The sequence below is a fragment of the Antedon mediterranea genome, chromosome 11 (assembly GCF_964355755.1).
Source record: "Antedon mediterranea chromosome 11, ecAntMedi1.1, whole genome shotgun sequence".
Classification (NCBI taxonomy): Eukaryota; Metazoa; Echinodermata; class Crinoidea; order Comatulida; family Antedonidae; genus Antedon; species Antedon mediterranea.
The window spans coordinates 18,387,666-18,411,498 of record NC_092680.1 but is presented as its reverse complement, the minus strand read 5'-3'; the positions used below and the strand labels follow the sequence as shown (position 1 = coordinate 18,411,498).

Genomic DNA, 23,833 nt, shown 5'->3' with positions numbered 1-23,833 from the left:
CCATTATGCAGCTACAGAGTAGTATTAGTAATCAGCGCAAAGTTGTTTCTTAATAATCTGACCTTACTTGCGAAATGAATGGCCACTGTGAGTGTGACTCCATACATTAGATCTCTTCCGATCTGAACATATTAACAGTAACACTTAATACATAATATTAATTTTACATTTTCCTGGACTTAAATATTGGTGATATTAAAAACAATGCAGACAACGTCAAGTTCGCAGTAGTCATAAAGTTCAGTAGTTACTCTATTTTAAATCATGGAGCTATTTATTACGTTTATACATGCTGTAATACTGCTGTATTTCAAGCATGGCTTATGGGAGATCAAGCTTAACATTCCATAGATAAAGAAATGAACAGACAATCATACACATGACATTTTAAAGTTAATGCCAGTAGGAAGTCGTAACAAAAACGATTACAACATTATTATGTCCTAAAACCACTGTGCGAACTGTTCGAATAAAAGAATGCAAAGCTTAGATTAGAGCAAGCAGAATACTGCAATAAAGGTATGTCTACACTATCAACACTTTATGGGCCCATACATACAATATATGGAAATGATGTTATATCACTAGCCATATTTAGGCATATCACTAGCCATATTTAGGCATATCACTAGCCATATTTAGGCATATCACTACCATATTTGGATACTCGACAATTTTTTTTCAAACTAGTTTGATAGTGTAAGCAGAGCTTTAAGCACAAAGCCAACAAAAAGTGTCAAAAACATCAAAAAGAAATTCTATATTTTGAACAAAAACTTCAAAACCACAAATTAATTTGGAAAATATTTAAAAAATTACTTTTTTTAATGAGTAGTGTACAGACTACTATTATAAACTATATTGCTATTTTAAAATTGTCTTAACAACAGAATTTTGTAATGATCAGTGTATAGTAGAAAGATAAATTTTTAATCACGAGTTCCCCATTGATAATTTAGCAGCAGCAAAACATTTTATATGAATGCAGAATTTGGGTGAAGAGAATGACACGACACGCTTTATTGTTATTTTCCTCAGCATGGTACAAAAAACAAAATATCAAACAGTGTATTCCAGATGAGTTGATTGCCACAATCATACTGTCGGTGTAGCTAATTGAATGATAAAGCGGCAAGTTGATACTTTAAGTCAATCAGAAGTTAAGACCGCTAGAGAGGACCGGATGATCACTTTGAAGTCTACTCAGCAAGAAAGACACACATTCCTTGTGTGCGCTGAACCGTATCATTGAGTTCAATATTGTTAGGCAATGGAATAATTCACATACAAAAGTGTTTACACTTGTTTGCATATTAAAAAAAAAAATTAAAATCTTTCAACTCATGAAATATTTTAACTATAAATCCAACTCATAAATATTCATGTATACTACCAGCCAACCGTAATACTTGGCGGTTTATACAAGCTAAGTTTACGTGTTCAAAATATAGACATCAAAAGTTCAACCGATTCCACTAAGCCTAAAGCTTATTTCAATGTCTTTCCACTCAGCCTCATTTCAAAATAGCACATACAGTACCTACACTCTAGATACCTGAATGCACTGTTTTCTTTTGTTTCCAACTAACCTACTGTAAACTTAATGACAGCCATTTCTCTAGACATGCCTAACTGTACGTTCTTGATTATCTAACTCATACGGTACACATACAGTAAATTACTATACTATCTGTAAAGTAGCCCAATAAAAATTAAATTGTTTTATAAATGAACACAGTTAATAAAACAACCTGTTCTCAGGGTACAGCATAAAACTATGTTTCCTGCACCAAATTGATCAGCAGTTAAGATATTGCTATCAAAATGTTTAATGAAAATGTTCTTCACAGTAGGTTAACTGTGTTGGTGGTTATTAATAGCGTCATGCTAACTGCATTCATTCAGCACCACAGACCTGTGTATTAAAGGACCTGGAACTCAACACACCTATCTTAACTTGCCATTGTTATTGTAGTTAAACAATTTACAGTTTACCTTGCAATCAATGTCCCTATAGTCTATTGTTTAAATGTTTATTTTCAACATTGTCATTGTTGTCTATTAAAAAAAATAATGTTCTTTTATATAGTAAATACATACTGTACGTATGGTGAGAAATAGTTAGATAAATCATGAATAATACCACCAAACTTGCGAGTTAGGATGACTATAACGAGGCATTTAATAAAAAGGCAAATTGCCTTAAAATGTAAATGTGACATTTTTCGAACTATTCTTATCATCAGAACAGTAAACAACGCCTAGAGTGAGAAATAGTTACAATCGATAAACAAAAATGACAAATAGATCTTTGAATACATCCAGCATTTCTATTGAGAAATCCCTGCAATGTTTGATGCTTTAATAACAATAATTCATATAATGCATCATTCGTTGTTCTAGGGAATAGTAATACTGTATGATAAAAAGAGAAAAACAGTGTAATACCTAAAAGTACAGTAGTGTGTCAAATGTTCTGTACATACTGTAGGTGCGCTTAGGCCTATTGTACAGTATGCTTAGTCTGTAGGCCCTATAGAATATATAGCATAGAAAATACAGATCATGACTAAAGTTTCTAAGAATGATTTTAATTTATCAATTTCCTGTGTACCGTATATTTCGGTGTATAAGTCGCACCTGTGTATAAGACGCCCCCCCTAACTGAGAGTAAAATATCGGTATTTTTTATATCGTCGATGTATAAGACGCACCTTACAATGTCCTTATATTTCATAAAAACAATTTTTTCTTAAATTGTAATCAATTTTATTGTAATAATAATTTTGTTATATCTACAACGGCGTCCTTTATTTAGGTTTTTTCTTACCTAGGCCTAGGTTCGGCCGCGCCCAGCCTCAACAAGTTCTTTCTAACTTGTTATTCATGAGTTTCGCACCCGCAACATCGAGTGCATGACCGTGTGTGTAACACGTACGTGTGTGTGGGCTAGCCTCGATCGATCACTTCGAGAGGGCGCACGTTTTCACGGACAATCGTATTCGATTAGTATCCATGTATCCGAGAAGTGTGTACGCTAGGTCCATGCTATAATCACCTGGAGAATATACTACTAGTCGAATACCGTACACCATGTGGCCGCCCAAGAAGGGCTTGCGCTGGAGGTACGGCGGTCGGCGATCGTGCGTATAACTATAAATAAATACTAGCCTATTCCAATCGTAAACGTTTACAAATGAAATTTTATCGGAGCGCCTAAAACAGCAGCTCCATAATGAACAAATCTTTTCATCATATTTAGTATAACATCATGCTAAAATGCCTTGAAAACTAGGCAGAAGCAGGTTGCCGTTACGTTACGTTAGTATACTGTAGCTAGGCCTAGCCTACTCAGGCCTAGCGAACGAGGTGACGATATGTACAATCTTTGTGGTGAGGCATTTATGTTCGGTGTATAAGACGCACCCTTAATTTAGAGGTCAAATTTGCGTGTCAAAAGTGCGACTTATACACCGAAATATACGGTAGTTTTAACCGGTTTAAATAAGTTGGATGAAACAAATGACTTCAATTTTTAAATTTTATTTTTTTATTTTATTTCCAAACCCAACCAACAGCAAAAGAAATTCGCCAATAACAGAAGGGTAGGTTGTTTTTCAACAATGGTAAAGCTATTACAAAGGTTAATAAATAATATATTGCTAAAAGTCAAGTTCAAATGAGGAAGCATTTAAAAATTAATAGATTTTAAAATTCGAGTTAGCATTATATCTTCTGAAATATTTTCATGAAATACTATGAGATCGGTGATTATAGAACTGGTTATGGGATACTTTAGACTGTAACAGCTGTAAAGGTACCAAAGTCCAGTAATTTAATGATTGACTAAACTCATCATTGAGCAGACTTGAGCAGGAATAAAAACGATAATTAAACTGCACAGGAGCAGATAAAACATCGGTACCTTTCAAAACTATCAAAAACAATACCAATACATAGTGCCATGACAGCCAATAGGTTTGGGGCAGAGTTTTATTATTTATGTGCAATCTACAGTATTTTGTTCTATGATGTTCACATTCTTTTGGTGTTGTCTTGTATTGTAACAATAATGAATTTATGTACTGTATTGATTCTTAAAAAATTAAAGAGATAATGTTGGCTTTGAATCCCTGAAATTTCTCAGTTTCTACGCTCAGCAACGATACGAAAATAAATGATGGTCATGTATATTTGGACCAAAAATTCTATGGAGAGGGCTATTGTCGGAAATTAAAATAAATGATTTTTAATCTCATTTGTTAACAGATTAAAATTACAGTATTATACTTACCAGCAATGCATCTACATGAAGCAAGGATCTAGGATCTCGTAACTTTTGCTCAACATCCCCGTATCGCTTATCTAAACTCTCCATCCTCGGTTTTTAAAATATAATATCCAGAATATAAAGTAAAAACCTGAAAAAAAAATAAAAATGGTCGTAAATTTAACAGATTCTAGATCAGTTTTGCTACGTTGGTACGTTCCCACATGAGGGCGTGGTTGCGGCTGGTCCATTATAATACAGGGGTTTCACTTTCGTATCTAAAGCCCTCCCTCTGGAGAGCACGGGCTATTGTCGGTTTATACAGGTAAGCTAGGCACGATATAGACTTAACAGATTCTAGATCAGTTTTGCTACTGGGCCAATTTTACTGACCATATCAGTGAGGCAGAGATATTACAACTAATTAAAAAATAGTTTGGATAAATATTAGCACCATCAGCCACAGCAGTTTTTGCCGTAGAATCGCAGTTTTCCAGGAAGTACTGTCCGAGGTACCCACAAAGATTTGAATCTCAATCAATAATTATTAATAGGCTAGTTTTACTAAACTTCTATTAGCCTAGCTAGGCCCCTAGAGTGTTACTGTTTTTTTACTGGCCATTAATTGCAAAAAGCAGACCAGTATTTGTATGGTAATAAAATTTAATGCCGTGGTTAGGATTCCGGCACCGGAACTCAACTGCCCAGCGTTAGGGAATCGGACACGCTATTGCGCATGCCCAGAGCGAGGTAATCGGCGACTCTATACTTATCAACAGCGATGGATCATTTCATAGCTGCGCCACACGGCGAACTAGCCTAGATGCCTACTAATACGGGATCCACTAATCTAGGCTAGGGGTACCAGTTAGACGTGACCAATGGGGCCTATTTATTTTGTAATTAAAAAGTGGTTGCTTCATTCATATATGAAACTTCATATCATTATGAATTATATAATTACATGACTAGTTTTATGATTTTTCATAACGCATTATACTGTACATAACAACATGCAATCACAAGTTGATTTGTTGACGGCAGCCACCGCGTGGATGTGAAAAAACTGTTCGGGAAGTCAGGGTCGCAACGCTAAAAACAGCATTACGATTCTTAGATAGATACTGATACTAATATTAATATCATTATAATTATTTTAACGCGTGGCGTAGTCGTATTTTAATTATTAATTCATGTATGGCATAGGCCAAGTTTCATCCATCACTCTCTCGCTCGCGCAACGACTATCTAGGCTACAGTAAATCCCTATAACTTCCCAGAGCTCTGGGCATGCGCAATAGCATGTCGGATTCCCTAACGGTGGGCAGTTGAGTTCCGGTGCCGGAAACCATTCTAACCACGTCGGACTCCACCACGTCCACGGCGTTGAATAAATTTGTGAATGATTGTTGGATCTCTATAGTCTTATTAATCTGGATTCTAGCGGATCCAATCTAGCTACTACTAATCACTTGTTCCTCTCACTCATAACTCTACTGTCTGTTGTAGGCTAGGCCTAGAGTAGCTGGGACAAGTGTAGCCTCTAGTATATGCTATTAAATTACAGGCCTAGCCTGGCCCTCTATAGGCCTAATAGTAGGGTGTCACGTCTAGGCTAGAGTATTATTAGGACACACAGGTAGGAGGCCTGGCTTACGTTACCTGTCGAAAGGCTTCAAATTCCTTAGAGCCTCGACGTTCCTAAACTATATTTCAAGCGTCTGATCACCTCCTTCGAAAAAGTTTAGGTAAAACTAAACTCATATTAATCCAACATTAGCTGTTAAAATAAAAACAAACATTAAAGTTCCAAATTAGACACCATCCATCAACTTCTTAGATGGGATGAACGCTGAACTTTTATTACACAAAAAAATATACATTTTTGAACCGGAAGCTTCCCGTCATGCATGTTTCCAAAAAAATGTGCGGTGTCTGAAAACAGAGGGCGCTAAACATAAAATTTACGAGATCGAATACAGGTGGCTGGGTAAATAAATGTTATGTCTGCAGCTCCCCCTGTTTCTAGCACGATGTGATCGGGGTCGATCGTATTATTTTGTGAACCCAAAACACATACCCCTCGCATGTCCCTAACTTCTTCCAAAATTTACCCATTATATCTAAACTAAACTTCACGATGCTTCAATTGATCGGAATGGGATTCGAACCAATGAATGACATTCATGTTATAAACACAACGCTCGGTCCACTGAGCTAACCGGTCATCTTATCTATGTCTAGGTTAATATACACGTAAATAGACTACCGGCTGTTGAGTCGTGTACGTACTTTTATTTTTGGAGTAACGGGTATGCTTTGTTTTAAGTATTCTTAGCTTTATCTGGTTTCGAATTATTTTTTTTTAATGGAAAATAATTTTTTTTTATTTTCAAAGAGAGATATCTTTGCGATTCCTACCGTTCATAAATGCATAGTCAACTGGCATCATAATAAATAATAATCACTATCTATTTACAGTAATCGCTCTGTTATAGGAGATGTCATGCACTGGTATCATTTACGTCGCTCTTATGCGCCCTTGAATTGCGCTGCGGCCTAATGAGTGGGAACAAGCTTGAACGAAAGCAAATTCCGTGAGACAGCGCCAGCTATGTAAAGAAATTAGTATGTAGGACCGTAAACCATATCAATGACACGTGCGCGATATGGAAATTACTTACTTATAACAGAATGGCGACCTGTTTATTGAAAGGTGTTCTTTCCATTCTGTCAGTTTATTCATTTTTAGTCATATGTATTATTTACAAGCAAAGCAACGTACAGTACAATTACACACGTTCGAAAAATGGTGATAATAACACTGAAAAGAGGACTGCAGCTCATGTTCACACAACGTAAGTAACTTTGTGATTTTGTCAACAATGCATGTAATGTATTTAAAACACTAAAATGGCCAAAATAGTAAGAACAGAACTTTAAGGTTTAGAAATAGTGGAATAAAACAAAATGTTAAAGGCCAAAATATAAAATGTAGAATATAATAGAGAAACTAGGTTAAACTGATTCGTGAATGTAAATAGGTCTATTAATGTGTGTATGGGTTTATATATTTGTAATGGATGTAAAATAAGGTCAAAAGAAAAAAGAAACATACAAATTGTGAGTACTGATTTAAAATAATAATAAAAGAAACACCTACTTCTTTTTAATACATTTCTTAATATAAAGTAAATTTAAATGATACTTTTACTCCATCGATTTTATGTACATGTATAGATATAGTGCCTTTTTAACTTCTCTATGGAATTTATTATATTTTTACAAAAAAATGTATGTATAATATTTTATTTATTATTTTATTTTATTCAATCAAAACCAACAGCGATAAATACCGCCACTAACATAAAAAACGGTTAACAATAAAATACAGATATAAATATACTGTATACAAACATATAAAACATAGATCATCATAGATCATTAAAAATATCAATATGATTGCAATTTAGATTATTAAATGTATATCATAGTCTATATGAAAAATTTCCCTCTTAGTACTAATATTTGTTTGTAAAAGGTACCGTATAACAGAATGAATAAATGTGGGTGACTCCCACGAAACAGAAAAAAAAAATAAAACATTAAAAAGAAGAAATTCTATTTTTTAGATATTGTTTTAATTAATAACTTATACGATATTGAAATTTAAGCAAAGTTTATATTGAAACTTGTAATGCCACTCCGAGGAGCCACGATGAAACCATATTGGTTCATGTACATAGCCTCTAAACGTAATTAAGATTATAATGTAAACGCGATTTATAAATAATGTTCGGGGAAGAATAAAGCTATAAAAATATACACTGATACGTGCACACATTACTATAAACCATAGAGATATTATAGTGAACTATAATGTATAAACATAGAAATGAAATCAATAGTCTACAAAATCATAGAGATATTATACACTCTCTATGACAAAACTCATGTTCTAGACTCAAACATTGGTTGATAAGCAAAACGAACAAAACAATATTTTAAAACTAAATTTTGGTAATTAATTCAATTTATTATATATTAGGCCTATTTGTGTATTATTATAGTAACTCTCTCCTTGGGACAACCCACTATAATACAGGTGACACATTTTTGTGATCGAATGATGGAGATTGAAATGATATGATGAGTCCCAATTTAGGAAACACCAGGTATTATTATAGTGTCCCCTTAAAGTTTTACCACATAACCGTAAACGATTCAAATTATCGCCTCACGCACAAGGATAGAACAACCAAACAAAACTAGATATCTCTATTGCTTTAATTTAAATGACAGCTTGGCGCGCCATAGTTTTCAGAGAGGATTTTCCGACACATTAATATATAAATATTATTGTGAAATGTTCTTAAAAGATTAAACCTACATCACTGTATGAACAAAAAAATCGAAACATTGTTTTGAATGCTTATAATGCACCGGAAACTACACAAATCAATAGTGAAAATGATGACAGCGCTACGTTGAAACGTTCCCACATAACGGCGTGGTTTCGGACTAGTCCATTATACAGGGGTGTTCTAGAAACTTTTTACTTTCGTAGCCCAGCCCTCCCTCTGGAGAGCATGGGCTATTGTTGGTTTATCCAGAAGCTAGGCACGAAATGAACACGTAATATTAATTCACGCAATGACAGGTGAGATATGGAAACAGAAAGGCGACTTATCTATTGAAAGCTGTTCTATTCATCTGTCAGTTTATTAATTTTAATCATATATTATTTACAACCACAGTTTCAGCAACATGCATTATTTATACAAAACAAGACCTTCCGACGAAAATGACGATAACACACAAAAGAGGACTGCATCTCAAGTTAACACAACGTAAGTGGTGATTTTGTAATTAAAATGGATTTATCAATCAATCAATCTTTATTGGAGGATACAAATTAAGATGGAGGACGTACAACTAAGGCAGAGCCTGAAAAAAACGTTGTACTACCTTTACAATAATAACACTAACAATAACATACACATAATAATATTGAAGGAGCAGAAATAAATATTTATAAATATACATATTTTTTCACAATTTAGGCCTACATAAATAAAGACATAACGCACCCACCCTTGTAATATGCCAAAATGAACAAGTTATCTATTAATATGTATAAATAAAAAATATAAACATTTCATAATTATGTAAGTGAAACCAATAATTCTACTTCTTTGTTCTTTTTTAATAAAAAAGCTTTTGTAGTCAATCAATGTTTGTAACTGGAAATTTCACACCGATAAGAAAGAGGAATAATTATATATCATATTCAACTACCCCTTGTCCATCCCAATTACATACTTAGTGGTATTTGGCTAATAACATGAGTTTTCCATTTTCTTCAATTACTTTTTCAGAAACTTTGAAATTCATAAGCCTAATCCACTAGCAGAAAAGTTTACTAGGCATATCAATTTGCGAGCTTCATTAAAGTTCAAGTAAGTAAATTTGTAACAATAAATAATGATCCAGACATACAATGTTCTATAGACTAGAATTCTAAAGCTTTATGTGATGTGCCCATGACATGATGATGTCATATCAATAGCATATTTGGGCATATCACTAGCATATTTGGGTATATCACTACCATTTGGGCACGTCACACTTTTTTTGTCAAAAGTTTGATAGTGTAGACAGAGCTTAAAACAAAATAAAGCTATTATATTATAAAATATCTATAATATGTTTAAGATTAAAGAAGTATTGTAAAACTATGCGAACTGGGAACAGGACTCACTATCAAACTTTATGTGACAAAAAAATGTGATGTGCCCATATATGAACATGATGATGTCATATCACTATCATATTTTGGCATATCACTACCAAATTTGGGTATATCACTACCATATTTAGGTATATCACACTTTGTTAGTTTAGACACAATTTAAAACAAGTAAAGTGATTATATTATTATTATTATTATTATGTTTAATATTAAAAAGTAATGTAACTATGCGAACTAGGACTCACAATTACCACCGTACATAGGCCTATTAAGTATTGGTATAGAGAAAAACACACATTTTCTTTTAAGAATATAATACATTCTTTATAAAAATTATTAAGTTAATGACAATGATGATGAATATTTCTTTTGTGTAAGCGTCTTAATATTGGCGTTGGAGTTTGGCATGTGGGCGAATACAAATATGCATAGTCGATTGAAGATGGAGCCATTCAATTGTCTTTTGTGTCGTGTTTTGTGTAATACATCCATTAGACTTAATTAACATCCTTAGTATGTATCCCAGAGTTTTATTGTAACTACATGCCGTAGTGAAGACAACATAAAGACTGTTACCGAGTTATTCGGAATAATAATTCTGAGAATCCACACAAAATCAACAATTATTATATTCCTTATCATTAATAATAGATCATATTTTACTCGTGAATATGCCATACATTATGTATTACTTTGTAACTATTGATCAGGTGATTTCTGTATTAAGGCCAATGTATTACACAGACGGTAACGGTAAGTGGAAAACCGCTTAGCTTGTCCCACGTAGAATCTGTTATGTATCTATCCTCAACGGAAACCGCCCGTCCGCTCCGCGCGTTGTGTAAAATGTTCATTAAATATTATGTTTATTAAATGAATAATAGATTCTATATTTTTATTACCGTTACCGCGCTGTTACAACCGTTAATGTAGAAAACGCCAACTAAACAACCGTCTGTCAATGTAGAACAATCCACCGCTTATGTAGTAAAACCTCCAGCTTATGTATAAACACCAACAGCTTATGTAGTAAAACCTCCAGCTTATGTATAAACACCAACAGCTTATGTAGTAAAACCTCCAGCTTATGTATAAACACCAACAGCTTATGTATAAAACCTCCAGCTTATGTATAAACACCAACAGCTTATGTATAAAACCTCCAGCTTATGTATAAACACCAACAGCTTATGTAGTAAAACCTCCAGCTTATGTATAAACACCAACAGCTTATGTAGCAAAACCTCCAGCTTATGTATAAACACCAACAGCTTATGTAGTAAAACCTCCAGCTTATGTATAAACACCAACAGCTTATGTAGTAAAACCTCCAGCTTATGTATAAACACCAACAGCTTATGTAGCAAAACCTCCAGCTTATGTATAAACACCAACAGCTTATGTAGTAAAACCTCCAGCTTATGTATAAACACCAACAGCTTATGTAGTAAAACCTCCAGCTTATGTATAAACACCAACAGCTTATGTATAAAACCTCCAGCTTATGTAGAAACACTAACAGCTTATGTAGTAAAACCTCCAGCTTATGTATAAACACCAACAGCTTATGTAGTAAAACCTCCAGCTTATGTATAAACACCAACAGCTTATGTAGTAAAACCTCCAGCTTATGTATAAACACCAACAGCTTATGTAGTAAAACCTCCAGCTTATGTATAAACACCAACAGCTTATGTAGTAAAACCTCCAGCTTATGTATAAACACCAACAGCTTATGTAGCAAAACCTCCAGCTTATGTATAAACACCAACAGCTTATGTAGTAAAACCTCCAGCTTATGTATAAACACCAACAGCTTATGTAGTAAAACCTCCTATGTATGAACACCAACAGCTTATGTAGTAAAACCTCCTATGTATAAACACCAACAGCTTATGTAGTAAAACCTCCAGCTTATGTATAATAAACACCAACAGCTTATGTAGTAAAACCTCCAGCTTATGTATAAACAGCTTATGTAGTAAATAAAAATCAACACCAGCTTATGTAGTAACGAAAATTGCCTCCCAGATTATGTAGTTACTATCGCCAGCTAATTAATCATGTGCAAGCATCGATCATTACTTAGTTATCAGTCTTTCCACCTCTCGTAAGCAACCAACTTTCTAAAACGACCACACATCATAAGCAACCAACTCTGTTAAGGAACCGCTTCTAATAATCGACCATCTCTCGTAAGAAACCTATAGAAACTGAGTAAACAAAATAATACTTATTTTTATTCTACAGAGAGAAGATCGTGAAATATAAACGGTTTGACGCCAAATTATGTGTTCTACTTTATGATGGAAATTTACATAGTGACATGTTTAAAAATTGGTCCAATCGAAAGACCCGCCAAAAGACTCTCCTCCTTTAGGGACATACAACACATGCGCTATTGTAGGCAATTCAGGAGTGTTAAAACATAGTCATTGTGGCAAGGAAATTGATGAACATGACTTTGTTATAAGAAACAACATGGCACCAACCGAAGGCTTTGAGAATGATGTTGGTACAAAGACAAGCCTGATGTCTATTAACAGTGCTTTAGTCAGTCAAATTAATATGTGCCTCGAAAATGCTACGTGTCGTCCTACATATTTGAAGAAATTTAAAAGACTTACTAAGAATACTATACTGTGGTTTTCAAAAGTGTTCTCTCCAAGTAGCCGTCAAAAAAAATATTATAAGTTATCAGAATTTGTCAAAAATGTGTCATTGCCTATACGAATCGGGTTTCCCACTGGAAGAATGTCAACAACTGGGTAAGTAGGATTGGTGTTATCCGAACGGTCTACATTTCCTTTCTTGATGTTATAAGTTATCTTTTAATTTACAGCTTTCTGCTTATTTTATTTGTATATTCCCATTGAAATGCTCCAGTCACTGTTACTCAAAACATTGCCATTTTATTTTATTGAGTGATTTGTCTTTGGATTCATACTAGTATTTTGAAGATATCCTCAAAACTCGAAATGATATTATGGTCTTTTTAACGGGGCGCCGTTCGGGACATTTCTAATTCAACTAATTTTATTAATTAGTTTATTTATTTAACAACTAATATTTATACAGGATTATACACAATCAAGTAGAAATAACTGCATTGCATTGTGATCCTGTCGTCAAAAACGAATACAAATTTAAATATTTATACAATTAATAATAATAATAATAATAATAGCAATAACAACAATAATAATAATAATAATAATAATAACAACAAAAAATATAAACTTGAAGTTAAATGTTATGAAAAGAAATGAGATCTGTATCTAGCTTTAAAGGACATAATCGTGGGTGAATGTTTTATATCTGCTGGCAAGTCACTCCATATTTTTCCGCCTGCAACTTTAAAAGACGAATCCTTTTTGCTACGGGTATAATGAGGTATAACAATGATAATCGACAAAATACATTTATGTGACACGACACAATTGATTCTATTCGGACAAAAACAATTCTGTGCAGACAAAATTCATTCTGTTTAATCAGAATATTAATTCATTTATTTATTTGACCAACAAAACATAATATACAATGTACAAAGATGAATTGGTCAGGGACTGCTAAAGTAATACGATTACTGTAACTACAAGAGCCAGCAGTCCCATTATGTCCTGAACAGAATTTCTTTTGTTGGAACATGATTCATTCTGTGTCAACAAAATAAATTATGTGTCGACAGCATTCATTCTATGTAGACAGAATTTACTCTGTGTAGATAAAATTTATTTTGTAAAGACAAAATTAATTTTTTCTCGATATAAGTCATTCCATATACACAGAATTCATTTTGTGCCAAACAAGTAAATAGACACACTTTCATTGCACAACTTGACAATATGGCCTATGTACATTCCTTCCATTCAGTTTCATTAAGTTTAGATGTTGGCCAATGACATGAATTCTACAGGAAATGATCATTAGTACTTTTGTTAAAGTCAGTAATATTATAATGCTTTATTAAGGCTTACTGATGAAACAAGCAATACTAAATGCACTTTAATTTATATTCTAGGTTCTGGAATATCAAGCGTGCTTCATCCGGGTTAATGATGTTCTCTGTTGCCGCAACGTTTTGTAGAAACATAACTCTTTATGGATTTTATCCATATTCAACATCACCATCTGGTCGTCAATTAACCTACCATTACTACGACAAAGTTTCCTTTAAAAATAGTCATGATATGAACAGTGAATATAAAACATTAACAAAACTCAACATAACAGGCGTTATCAGATTGATAACAGACGATTGTAACCAAGGAAACACTCTTTGAGTTTACGACTAATATTTAATACGGTATTACTCCATTGTGCTATGTTCAACATAAATTGCTATAATTATTTAGCCTCGAAAAAATTAGCCTACCAAGTAATTTCAATGTCATGTTTTTAAGTGTCACTTCAATATGAAGTCCTCCGTTACCAAAAATTGTTCAGCACAAGATCGTCACTTGGACCTATAGAATAATCGATCAAGTTAAGCTCGACGACTTGACAACATTTCTGCCAGAAATCATAGTGTATGCGAATAGTGCCTGACAAGAAAATGTGGATAATTGATTGTGTTATTGTATCCCCGAAATATAAAATGAAAGGATAATCTAGATTAAACGTAATGTAAGAATATGTAAAATAGTTTGGAGCTTTAATATTATGTATTTACACACATACATATTTTGGATAATTTATAGTGTACTCGTTTCATTGATTTCGATTACTGAACATTTATTTTTTAATAAAACAATCTTCTATACCAACAATAACATAGAATAGACTCAACAATGCAGTCTTAACGAGTTAAGCTAGCAGTGTCCACGTCTAGGCTGTACTTAGACTTTTTTGGTAAAAGATATTTTGGAGTTTCATAACATAACGTGGAGCTCCAAAAATTCGAAACTCTGACTGATGGACTTATATAAAAGTATAACAAAAACAATACTACCAGGAGAGCAAAACTACAAACATTATTTGCTTAAAAAATAATATTATCTAAATAAAATATAAAATATGTATTCACATATAGACGGAAATATATATATATTTTAGAATTACCTAATGTTTTTCTGTATTACTTCCATCATATTATATACCAACATGTATTCAATATTTTGGAAGCTTAGGGACCCCGGAGACACCAGAGAACTGTTGATGCCATTTGATATTTTGAAACAAAAATATTAAAATTAAGTATTGCCTATTTCCAACGTAAAACCTATCCTGACATCTGTAATTATCTTAACATATTGAAACAACAACATACGGTATACAACGATTATAAAGCAAGATACGGTAAATTCGTAAATGATACAAGTAAGGTATTGTAATGCCTATAGGCCTATAGATTTATTAATTTAGGAAAAATAGCATTTCAAGTTATTTTTTTTAACAATTTGTTTTGAGTATATTCCAACTGCCCTGATTAATTCAAACACACAGATTATAAAATTGTTGCCCAAAAATATTATTTATTTAATTTAGTTATTTGTTTTATTGTGAACAAAACATTTTAATAATAATAGTTGTAAACAATATTCTTATTATTATTTAGATATATGCATTCAGCAAATAAATCCACTAATAATAATCTGCATTAAGTTTCAGTAAATGAATTAAAACAAATTGACTATATAACTTTAAAATTAAAAGTAATAAAAAAAAAAAAGATTTTACGAAACGACGATCCGACCACCACCAAACTCAAACTAATTCAAACATCTAGACACCCTAAAGCTAACAGAAGAAGTAATTTTGATAACTTCCTTTTTCCAGGCGTTTTGAGTTTTGAGTTAACATAATAACAACATAAAACATTATTGTATGGTCCTGGCAACATTTCCACAGAGCCATATATATGGCTCTGCATTTCCACAATGTATAGCGCCCTCTAAATTACTAAAAGTTCTTAAAACTTTCGGGGAGGAGCTTGGGTACAGACACGCGTTTCTGTAAAAAAGTTGGCCAATCGTTGTTCCGAAAAAGTTCAGAATACGCGGGAGCAACAGTGATTATCGAATAACCAATCAACGAGTGGCAGCAACAAGAGTGACAACGATTTAGCCAATCACAGTTAGTATAAGTTCATCTAATAATTTGCATATTAACTTTAGTCACATGACCGACTTACGTTGCCATTTTTGTAAGTCGACGGCGAAGAAACATCGGAGCCTAAAAAGAGAGAGAAGGTAAGTATTTTATTTGTTTAAAAATATACACTAATCAAAAATACCACGAGTTCTTGATTACAATATCGACTTTTAGTAGGCCCTAGCTCATAATTTAGTTATGTATCACATTTATTGCGACATTTTTATACAGAAAATGTTGAATTTATAAACCACCTTCGCCTCGATCGACTCGTACGTAGCCTATTATGAAATTGTAAGTGATTCTACGTCGTCCTAGGCCTACTAATTTGTTGATTTTTAATTTTAACACATTCATTATTACTTTTTACAACACAGATTTCATTAACATAGTTTATTTTTCAATTGTTAGTTAAAATAACTCGGCCTATATTAAGCTATGTTTTATAAAAAGTAAATCACCGCGAACTGTTATTATCGTCTGTTTAGCCGTTCACTGGTGGTGTTCAGAACGTACGTAGTCATGCTTTTCCACTCGGCCCAATCTACTCGCGGGATAGGAGTCTCGGGCTCTTATGAAGAGTTGTATAATTTGAATAAGGGAAAAGGTATTGTTAAATTGAATAGGTTAAAACTTTTAAAATAATATAATAATACAGTCTACAATAGGCCTACTTGCTTTATTTAAGGACGAATATTTATTTATTTATTATTATATTTTTTCCAGGTCTTACTTCCAGTCTTTAAATTGCTGCCTGGTATGGTATCATCATTCATTTATGCTGTGCTTCTCTACAGTTTTGACAGATAAGTAATATTAATTTATATCCTTATATTTCCCAGTAAGAATGTTTAGGTTTAAAATCACACAACCCGAATATTCATCATACTTCTTTGCAGTTAGATTTTAGGTAGCTTTGCTTTCTGCACATATTTCTGTAACCTTTTACATTTACACAAATAAATGTTTTGCCATTTACAGTATATGTTATTGTTTTTATGTATGTTAACTACACATTATTAAGAATAATTTTCCCCCTGCACTTCCTTTTGTTTTTCAGACAATTTAGGTTTCTTGAGGTTTCTTCAGCAGAACTATTAGTTAAATGCATACACATGATGATGAATGCTACATGTATACTAACACATCATTGTTTATTGTGTAAAATGTAAAATGAAACAGAAAGCATGCAAAATAAATTTGGGGGACCTTGTCAAATTGTAGAAAAAAATTATAGTAAGGTATATAAAAAATAAACTAAAACAAAGAAATATATTTAACCAGCATGATGTTTCTCTTTTCAGATCCAGTTTTGACATACAAGAAAACAATCAGATATGGACATACCGATGCAAGACTGTTGGGACTAATCACAGGTAAGAAACATATTCTATATAATTAAATTTCTTTATACTTTCTCATTTCAGATAGCACCTACCTATGGGCATACCAATGCAAAGCTGTTGGAACCAAACACAGGTAAGAAACTTCATATACTATGTAATGGTATAATTAATTTAATTTTTACTTTACCATTTCAGATATGGACATCCCGATGCAAGGCAGTTGGAACCAATCACAGGTAAAAAACATCAAAGCCTATGCAATGGTATAATTAATTTTATTTTTACTTTCTCATTTCAGATATGGACATACTGATGCAAGGCTGTTGGAATCAATCACAGGTAAGAAACATCATATATTATGTAATGGTATAATTCATTTAATTTTTACTTTACCATTTCAGATATGGACATCCCGATGCAAGGCAGTTGGAACCAATCACAGGTAAAAAACATCAAAGCCTATGCAATGGTATAATTAATTTTATTTTTACTTTCTCATTTCAGATATGGACATACTGATGCAAAAGCTTTTGTGACCAATCACAGGTAAGAAACATTATATACTATGTAATGGTATAATTAAATTTCTTTATACCTTCTCATTTCAGATAGCACCTACCGTATGCACATATCAATGCAAGGTTGTTGGAACCAATCACAGGTAAGATACATTATATACTATGTAATGGTATAATTCATTTTTTATTACTTTCCCTTTCAGATATGGTCATACCGATGCAAAAGCTTTTGTGACCAATCACAGGTAAGAAACATTATATACTATGTAATGGTATAATTAAATTTCTTTATACTTTCCCATTTCAGATAGCACTTACAGTATGCACATACCAATGCAAGGTTGTTGGAACCAATCACAGGTAAGAAACATCATATCCTATGTAATGGTATAATTCATTTTATTTAAATTTCTCTTCAGATATGGACTTATTGGCATCCTGATACAAAACTCTTGAAACCAATCAATTCAGAAACATCATAGTCAAACATTTGTTATTTTATGACTAAGGTGGAAATATATCTTGGTATAATAAATTTTCCCAGCATGTATTATGTGTGTAGCTAAGATATATTAAGTGTAACTAAGAACGTAGAGGTAGAAGTTTTAATGTATTTTTTTAGGTTATTTTTTGGTAAATACATTTTATATAATGTGTAAGGTGGCATTATATCTTGGTATATTAAATGTTTTCTGCAGGTTGTGTGTAGCTAAGATATATTCAGTGTGTAGCTAAGAATATAGAGGTCAGGTTATGTTTTTGTAAATGTATTTCATATAATGTGTAAGGTGGTATTATATCTTGGTATATTAAATGTTTTCTGCAGGTTGTGTGTAGCTAAGATATATTAAGTGTAGCTAAGAATAAGTTTCAATGCATTTAAAATCAGGTTTAAAAAAAATTCATTTATATAATGTGTAAGGTGGCATTATACCTTGGTATAGTACATTTTACCGGCAGGTGGTATGTTTGTAGCTAAGATATATTAAGTGTAGCTCAAGAATATAGAGGTTTAAGTTTCAATGCATTTCAAATCAGGTTGCTTTTTTATTTACTTTATATAATGTGTGAGGTGGCATTATATCTTGATATAGTAAATTTTCACTGCAGGTTGTGTGTAGCTAAGTTATATTAAGTGTAGCTAAGAACCATTACTCCATGTAAGAACGTAGAGGTTTAAGTTTCAATGCATTTTTCATCCAGACAAAGGTAGGTATACCAGAGATACATTGCACAGCACTTGGATAGGACATCCAGCAAGGTTGGAATAGCAAAAAAAAAAAATAAAAAACAGCACAACTCATTTTTTGTGGAAAGATAATCAAAAATAAGTTTACTAATCTCAATTATACAATTTCAAAGTTAACAGATTATATCTGGACCAGTCTGAGAATCAGATCAACCATCAGAGTACAGCACTTGTATACTATGGACTACAGGATTGAATAGCAGGAAAAACAGGACCAATTTGTTGGGAGATACAGTTTTTTTAGGCCTACATGAAAAAAAAAAGTAAGTTTACCACCATAATTCCACAATTTCAGAATTGGCTGCCTCTTGTTTATTACAGGGAAGATTGAATACCCCAGAAACTGTAAAGGCCTGTAAGGTAGTAATAATACTATTATGGTGAATAAAAAAAAACAAATAAATCAAGTAGATGCCGCTTAGAATTTTTTTATATATTAATTATTAAATTTACTCTTCCCAACTGCAGTGGTTAGCGCACCAACTCTATTAACTTTCAAAAAACGACTTTATAACATTGGCATGTGATATAAGAAGGAGTTTTATTAATATTTCAAACAGCGCCCTCTACAAATCGCCGAAGTTCTTTGGTGGGAGTAGGTGCCTGGCGGCTAGAGGCCTTCCATACGTTTTGGCAAGGCCTGGACCTAGCGATGATTTAGAACAACTGATGAGGTAGGTGGGTGATGAATTTCTCTCTGAATTATTATTAATTGATTAAAAATAGACAACCAGTGAGTAGGTTTGATAAAGTATCTGTATTGAATGAGTGGTGGGTATAACAACATTATATAGCCTAGCCTATTATAGGCTAGGCCTAGGCCTAGTAGGCCCCTAGAGTAGGCCTAGGGCCTAGCTAGGTAGCCTAGGCCTAACTAGGGCCTAGAGGCCTACCTTTAGCTAGGCCTAGCCTAGGTAAGTAGGCCTGCTAGGCTAGCCCTACTAATACTAATACTATAGCCTAACTAGAGGAGCTACAGTAGGCCTATATGGGCCAGGGCCAGGCCTAATTGAGTGGTCCATCTAGTGCTATATGATTATGAATGTATCAGACAGAAGAATATTTAACAGTATATAGAATAGGCCTATATAGGCTTAAGCCTTAAGGCTTAGGCTAGGCCCTAGTCTGAGTCTAGTAGGCCTATAGGCTAGGCCTAGTTGAAAAATCGAAGCAAACTGGGCTAGGCTAGGCCCTAGCCTAGCGATTGTTTTATTATTATTATATGATCGGCCGTCAAATTAACTTTGACCATATTATTATTATTAGACGATCAGGCCCAACATAATTAGACGATTAGAGGGCGCCCCATTCTAATAAAAAAAAGACGATCGGGTCCAGGCAAATTAATTAAATTTATAATTGATTCACCGGTGCACCATAAGTAAATGGGATGTTGAGTTTATCAATAATTATTGTTACGTACAGTAAGCCTGGGCCTAGTCTAGATTAATTATAAATAATAGGCTAAGTCAATAGAACTATTGTGTTGATTTTTAACAATTTTGCTTTGCATTTTTTCTCGGCAAACAAGGCCAACAAATACACTGGAAGCGACAGGACAATATTAGAAATTTTCGGAGATAGCCGTTGCCTAGTAGTAGTCAAATATAAAATGGATGGATAAAGTAACTTCTAACTCTGATTTTTGTTTCAGATTGCAATCTGTAAATATACATCAAGATGCCTGGAAAACTGAAAGTGCGCATTGTGGCTGCAAGAGATCTGCCTGTTATGGACAGGGCCAGTGACCTGGCTGATGCATTTGTAGAGGTATAGTTGTTAACAAAAAATGTTTTTACTGTCAACACAAGATACACTTTATCAATAAAAAAAAAGTAACCACATATTTTATTTGATCCTAATTCCCATTGTGTAATATAGTGTTAAGTTGAGGTACTGACTTGTAATGAAGACTCTATTCGCTTGACTGTAGTAACACATATATTGTTTATTCAATAATACTTCAACTTGATGATACAATAATAATGATGCAACTAACTAACTAAGGAACAGATGATACAGTGATGCTGTCGGTGAGGTGTGAGTGTAGATGTTCTTCTGGAGAAGTGGCTGTGAGGTGTGTCTGGGCTCTTCTGAAACTTGGGGGTATATTGGCTCAGTTCATTAGCTTATGTGATTACATCAACTGTGGTGTTTCTGATTGGTCCTAAGTTGATCCAGGGGTGTTTAAGTGATTAATGGTATAATAAGGTATTTCTATGACGGATAACAATGTAAAATCTGTACTTAAATAGTGTCAATCTCTCCTGGTTTAACGATGGGAAAGGTCGTAAGGTTATTCAAAGTGTTTTCTTTAGAGACTTGATTATGGGCTAAATGGTCTTTTAAAAACATCTGGACAAACTCTCCTCTGGACTTTCTGTCAGAGCGTAACGGTTATTTCCAGACACAAGCGACACGTGTCCGCCGCTACTTGATATAGTTGGCAAGCTCGGTGGCGTGTTTGCAATGTATCTGCGTTAGCCAGGTAGCTGGGTCTTAGGTTTGCAAAGTTCAAAGAATAAACTAGCACGAGTCTTCTCGCATAAGGACAACTAGAAAGACACTCCGAGAGTGCATACCTCCGCCTACTGTAAAATTCCCCTGCATAAGATTTCTCCGGTAAAAAAGAAATATATATATATTTGTGTGTGTCTTAATGCTGTTTGTGATTTAGGCTAATTTCACTACAAACAAGCATGTGTATGCGAGTTTGGTGTAATGGTTATGTAACAAGCCTTTCAATTAACAATAGCTTCAGTTGACTAACAACAGAACAGCAACGCGAAAATCAAACGAGTGAATTTGAAAAGAAATAGGTTTTTTAAACTACTCGCATCAAAAAACGTGCACATTAAATCGAATTATGTTTTAAATTTACAAATCACAAGTTATAACTCTTGCCTCTTGTACAAAAATGAAGTTTTTTGGACAAGTAGTTCTCGAGAAAATGCAATTTTAGTTTATTTGTTACTTTAAGACTGCTCGCCGGCTTTTGGAAAATTCTGGCCTATCTTTTAACACTAGCAGGTCTGAATTGTATACTAAAAAAGTGGTCCAGAATTGGGACCATGGTCCCAAATGGTCCCAAAATTTAATGGAATGGTCCTTTACCACATATCTATCCGTATATTCATTTTGGTAAGATCTTGTAATTACTTTTTGAGTAATCCTGCTAACAAACAAACATACATTACGTGAGAGGAAGCATGTATAGTAGTTCAGAAGTGTACGTCCATGTATGTAAAGCGCCTTTGGGCATGTTTATTCCTTCAAAGGGCGTTAAATTATTCTGCCTCTTCACCAGGGTAGCCTAATCAACATTTTAATTCATGTCATTTTTTTAGGTTAAGTTTGGTCAAGGTGTTTACAAAACAGAAGTATTTAGAAAATCTTTAAATCCACAATGGAACACAGACTGGTTTAAATTTGAGGTAAAGAATGTTTAATTGTTTTGAACTACTGTCAAACCCCATGACATGACACCTTCAAACAGTGTTATCTTAATAACGAATATGAATGAATAAATTTAAGTGTATACAACATATATTTCCCTTTGTTTAGCTCAAAATAAAGTACCCTGTTAATGGTGTGCCTTGAATAGTGGTGTCAGTGACTTGTGTCTGATGTGCCGATTCAAGAAATAAATAAAATGAGTAAATAAAATCATATTTAAAATATCTGTTTGTTCAATAAATTAGGTTGATGATGAAGAATTACAAGATGAACCATTACAATTAAGGTAAGGGCAAAGACATCTTTCTACATTTTACAAGGGATTTATAGAAATATACCTTTATTTTGTACCTGTAAATTAAAGGACAACTTTACATATTTTACCAACGTATTAGGGATGTACATATGATTTTAGAACCATCACGAGATTAAGGATATCGCCGCACACGCTCGCCGTACAGCCATCGCCGTAAATTGCTGTGACGTCAAAATTTACAGTAAACAGACTTAGTAAATATATCGTAAAAACATAAATGTTGATTTTTTTATTGTTTCTTCTGCTTATCTGGACTCATTAAGTAGATTTTGAGATGCACCTGTGACCTCACAGCAATTTACGGCGACGACTGTACGGAGAGCGCGTGCGGCGATATCCTTAATCTTGGGATTGTTCTGAAATCATATATACATCCCTAATAGGATACGTTGTAAACATATGGTCCTCGGTTAAGTTGTCCTTTAATATACCTAATAACAGTAAAGCAGAGGTCCCAAGTTCCCCGAAATTTGTAGGTTTTTCCGATTTTCCCTGATTTTAATTGCAGATCCCTGCCTACCCGAAAATTTGCTATTTCCCACCGATTTAGGCCTAGGCTAGCTACAGGCCTAGAGTAGAGATTTTTCATCTAAAATAACTGAAATTAAACAACATTTTCTCAAAACAAACATTCCCAATAAACACTCCTAGCACTGTTTATATTGATGCCCATTATTAAAACAAATTTCGTTTTTTTCAACTTGGGACCTCTGGTAAAGTATAAATTAATTTGTTTGGTTTTATTTATAGAGTAATGGATTATGATACATATAGTTCTCATGATGTTATTGGAAAAGTAAGTCAGCCATTCTACAAATAATAATAATATA

At 33.4% G+C, this 23,833-nt stretch overlaps 3 protein-coding genes across 10 annotated transcripts in view; 2 read left to right on the top strand and 1 right to left on the bottom strand.

Annotated features, from left to right (window-relative positions):
• The window catches only part of LOC140062977 (rho-associated protein kinase 2-like), a 53,561-nt gene extending 47,393 nt beyond the window's left edge, over positions 1-6,168 (bottom strand). For 2 of the 5 annotated variants that reach the window (XM_072109394.1, XM_072109395.1), the window contains exons 1-2: positions 5,933-6,167; positions 4,295-4,421 (exon numbers count right to left, since the gene is read on the bottom strand). In XM_072109394.1, the coding sequence (XP_071965495.1) occupies positions 4,295-4,378 (84 nt within the window). In that variant the 5' untranslated portion in view covers positions 4,379-4,421; positions 5,933-6,167. Of the gene's footprint in view, positions 1-4,294; positions 4,422-5,932 lie in introns of all 5 variants that reach the window. The other 3 variants (XM_072109393.1, XM_072109391.1, XM_072109392.1) reach the window with 3 other exon arrangements.
• Positions 6,169-7,028: 860 nt separating this feature from the next.
• On the top strand, positions 7,029-14,393 carry LOC140062813 (alpha-2,8-sialyltransferase 8B-like). The gene is made up of 5 exons (XM_072109152.1): positions 7,029-7,128; positions 9,028-9,120; positions 9,649-9,729; positions 12,273-12,790; positions 14,047-14,393. Exons 4-5 carry the CDS (start codon positions 12,504-12,506, stop codon positions 14,306-14,308), a joined length of 549 nt encoding a protein of 182 aa, XP_071965253.1. The 5' UTR covers positions 7,029-7,128; positions 9,028-9,120; positions 9,649-9,729; positions 12,273-12,503; the 3' UTR covers positions 14,309-14,393.
• A 5,447-nt stretch (positions 14,394-19,840) lies between these two features.
• The window catches only part of LOC140061948 (C2 domain-containing protein 5-like), a 38,644-nt gene continuing 34,651 nt past the window's right edge, over positions 19,841-23,833 (top strand). The window contains exons 1-5 of one of the 4 annotated variants that reach the window (XM_072107970.1): positions 19,841-19,905; positions 20,886-21,001; positions 22,579-22,665; positions 22,933-22,973; positions 23,754-23,799. In XM_072107970.1, the coding sequence (XP_071964071.1) occupies positions 20,912-21,001; positions 22,579-22,665; positions 22,933-22,973; positions 23,754-23,799 (264 nt within the window). In that variant the 5' untranslated portion in view covers positions 19,841-19,905; positions 20,886-20,911. Of the gene's footprint in view, positions 19,910-20,885; positions 21,002-22,578; positions 22,666-22,932; positions 22,974-23,753; positions 23,800-23,833 lie in introns of all 4 variants that reach the window. The other 3 variants (XM_072107968.1, XM_072107971.1, XM_072107969.1) reach the window with 3 other exon arrangements.

Excerpts from the sequence above, each read along its gene's own strand:
- LOC140062813 (XM_072109152.1), top strand. The coding sequence starts at position 12,504 with ATGGCACCAACCGAAGGCTTTGAGAATGATGTTGGTACAAAGACAAGC. Across the intron at positions 12,791-14,046 it reads GGAAGAATGTCAACAACTGG|GTTCTGGAATATCAAGCGTG; the intron begins GTAAGTAGGATT and ends TTTATATTCTAG.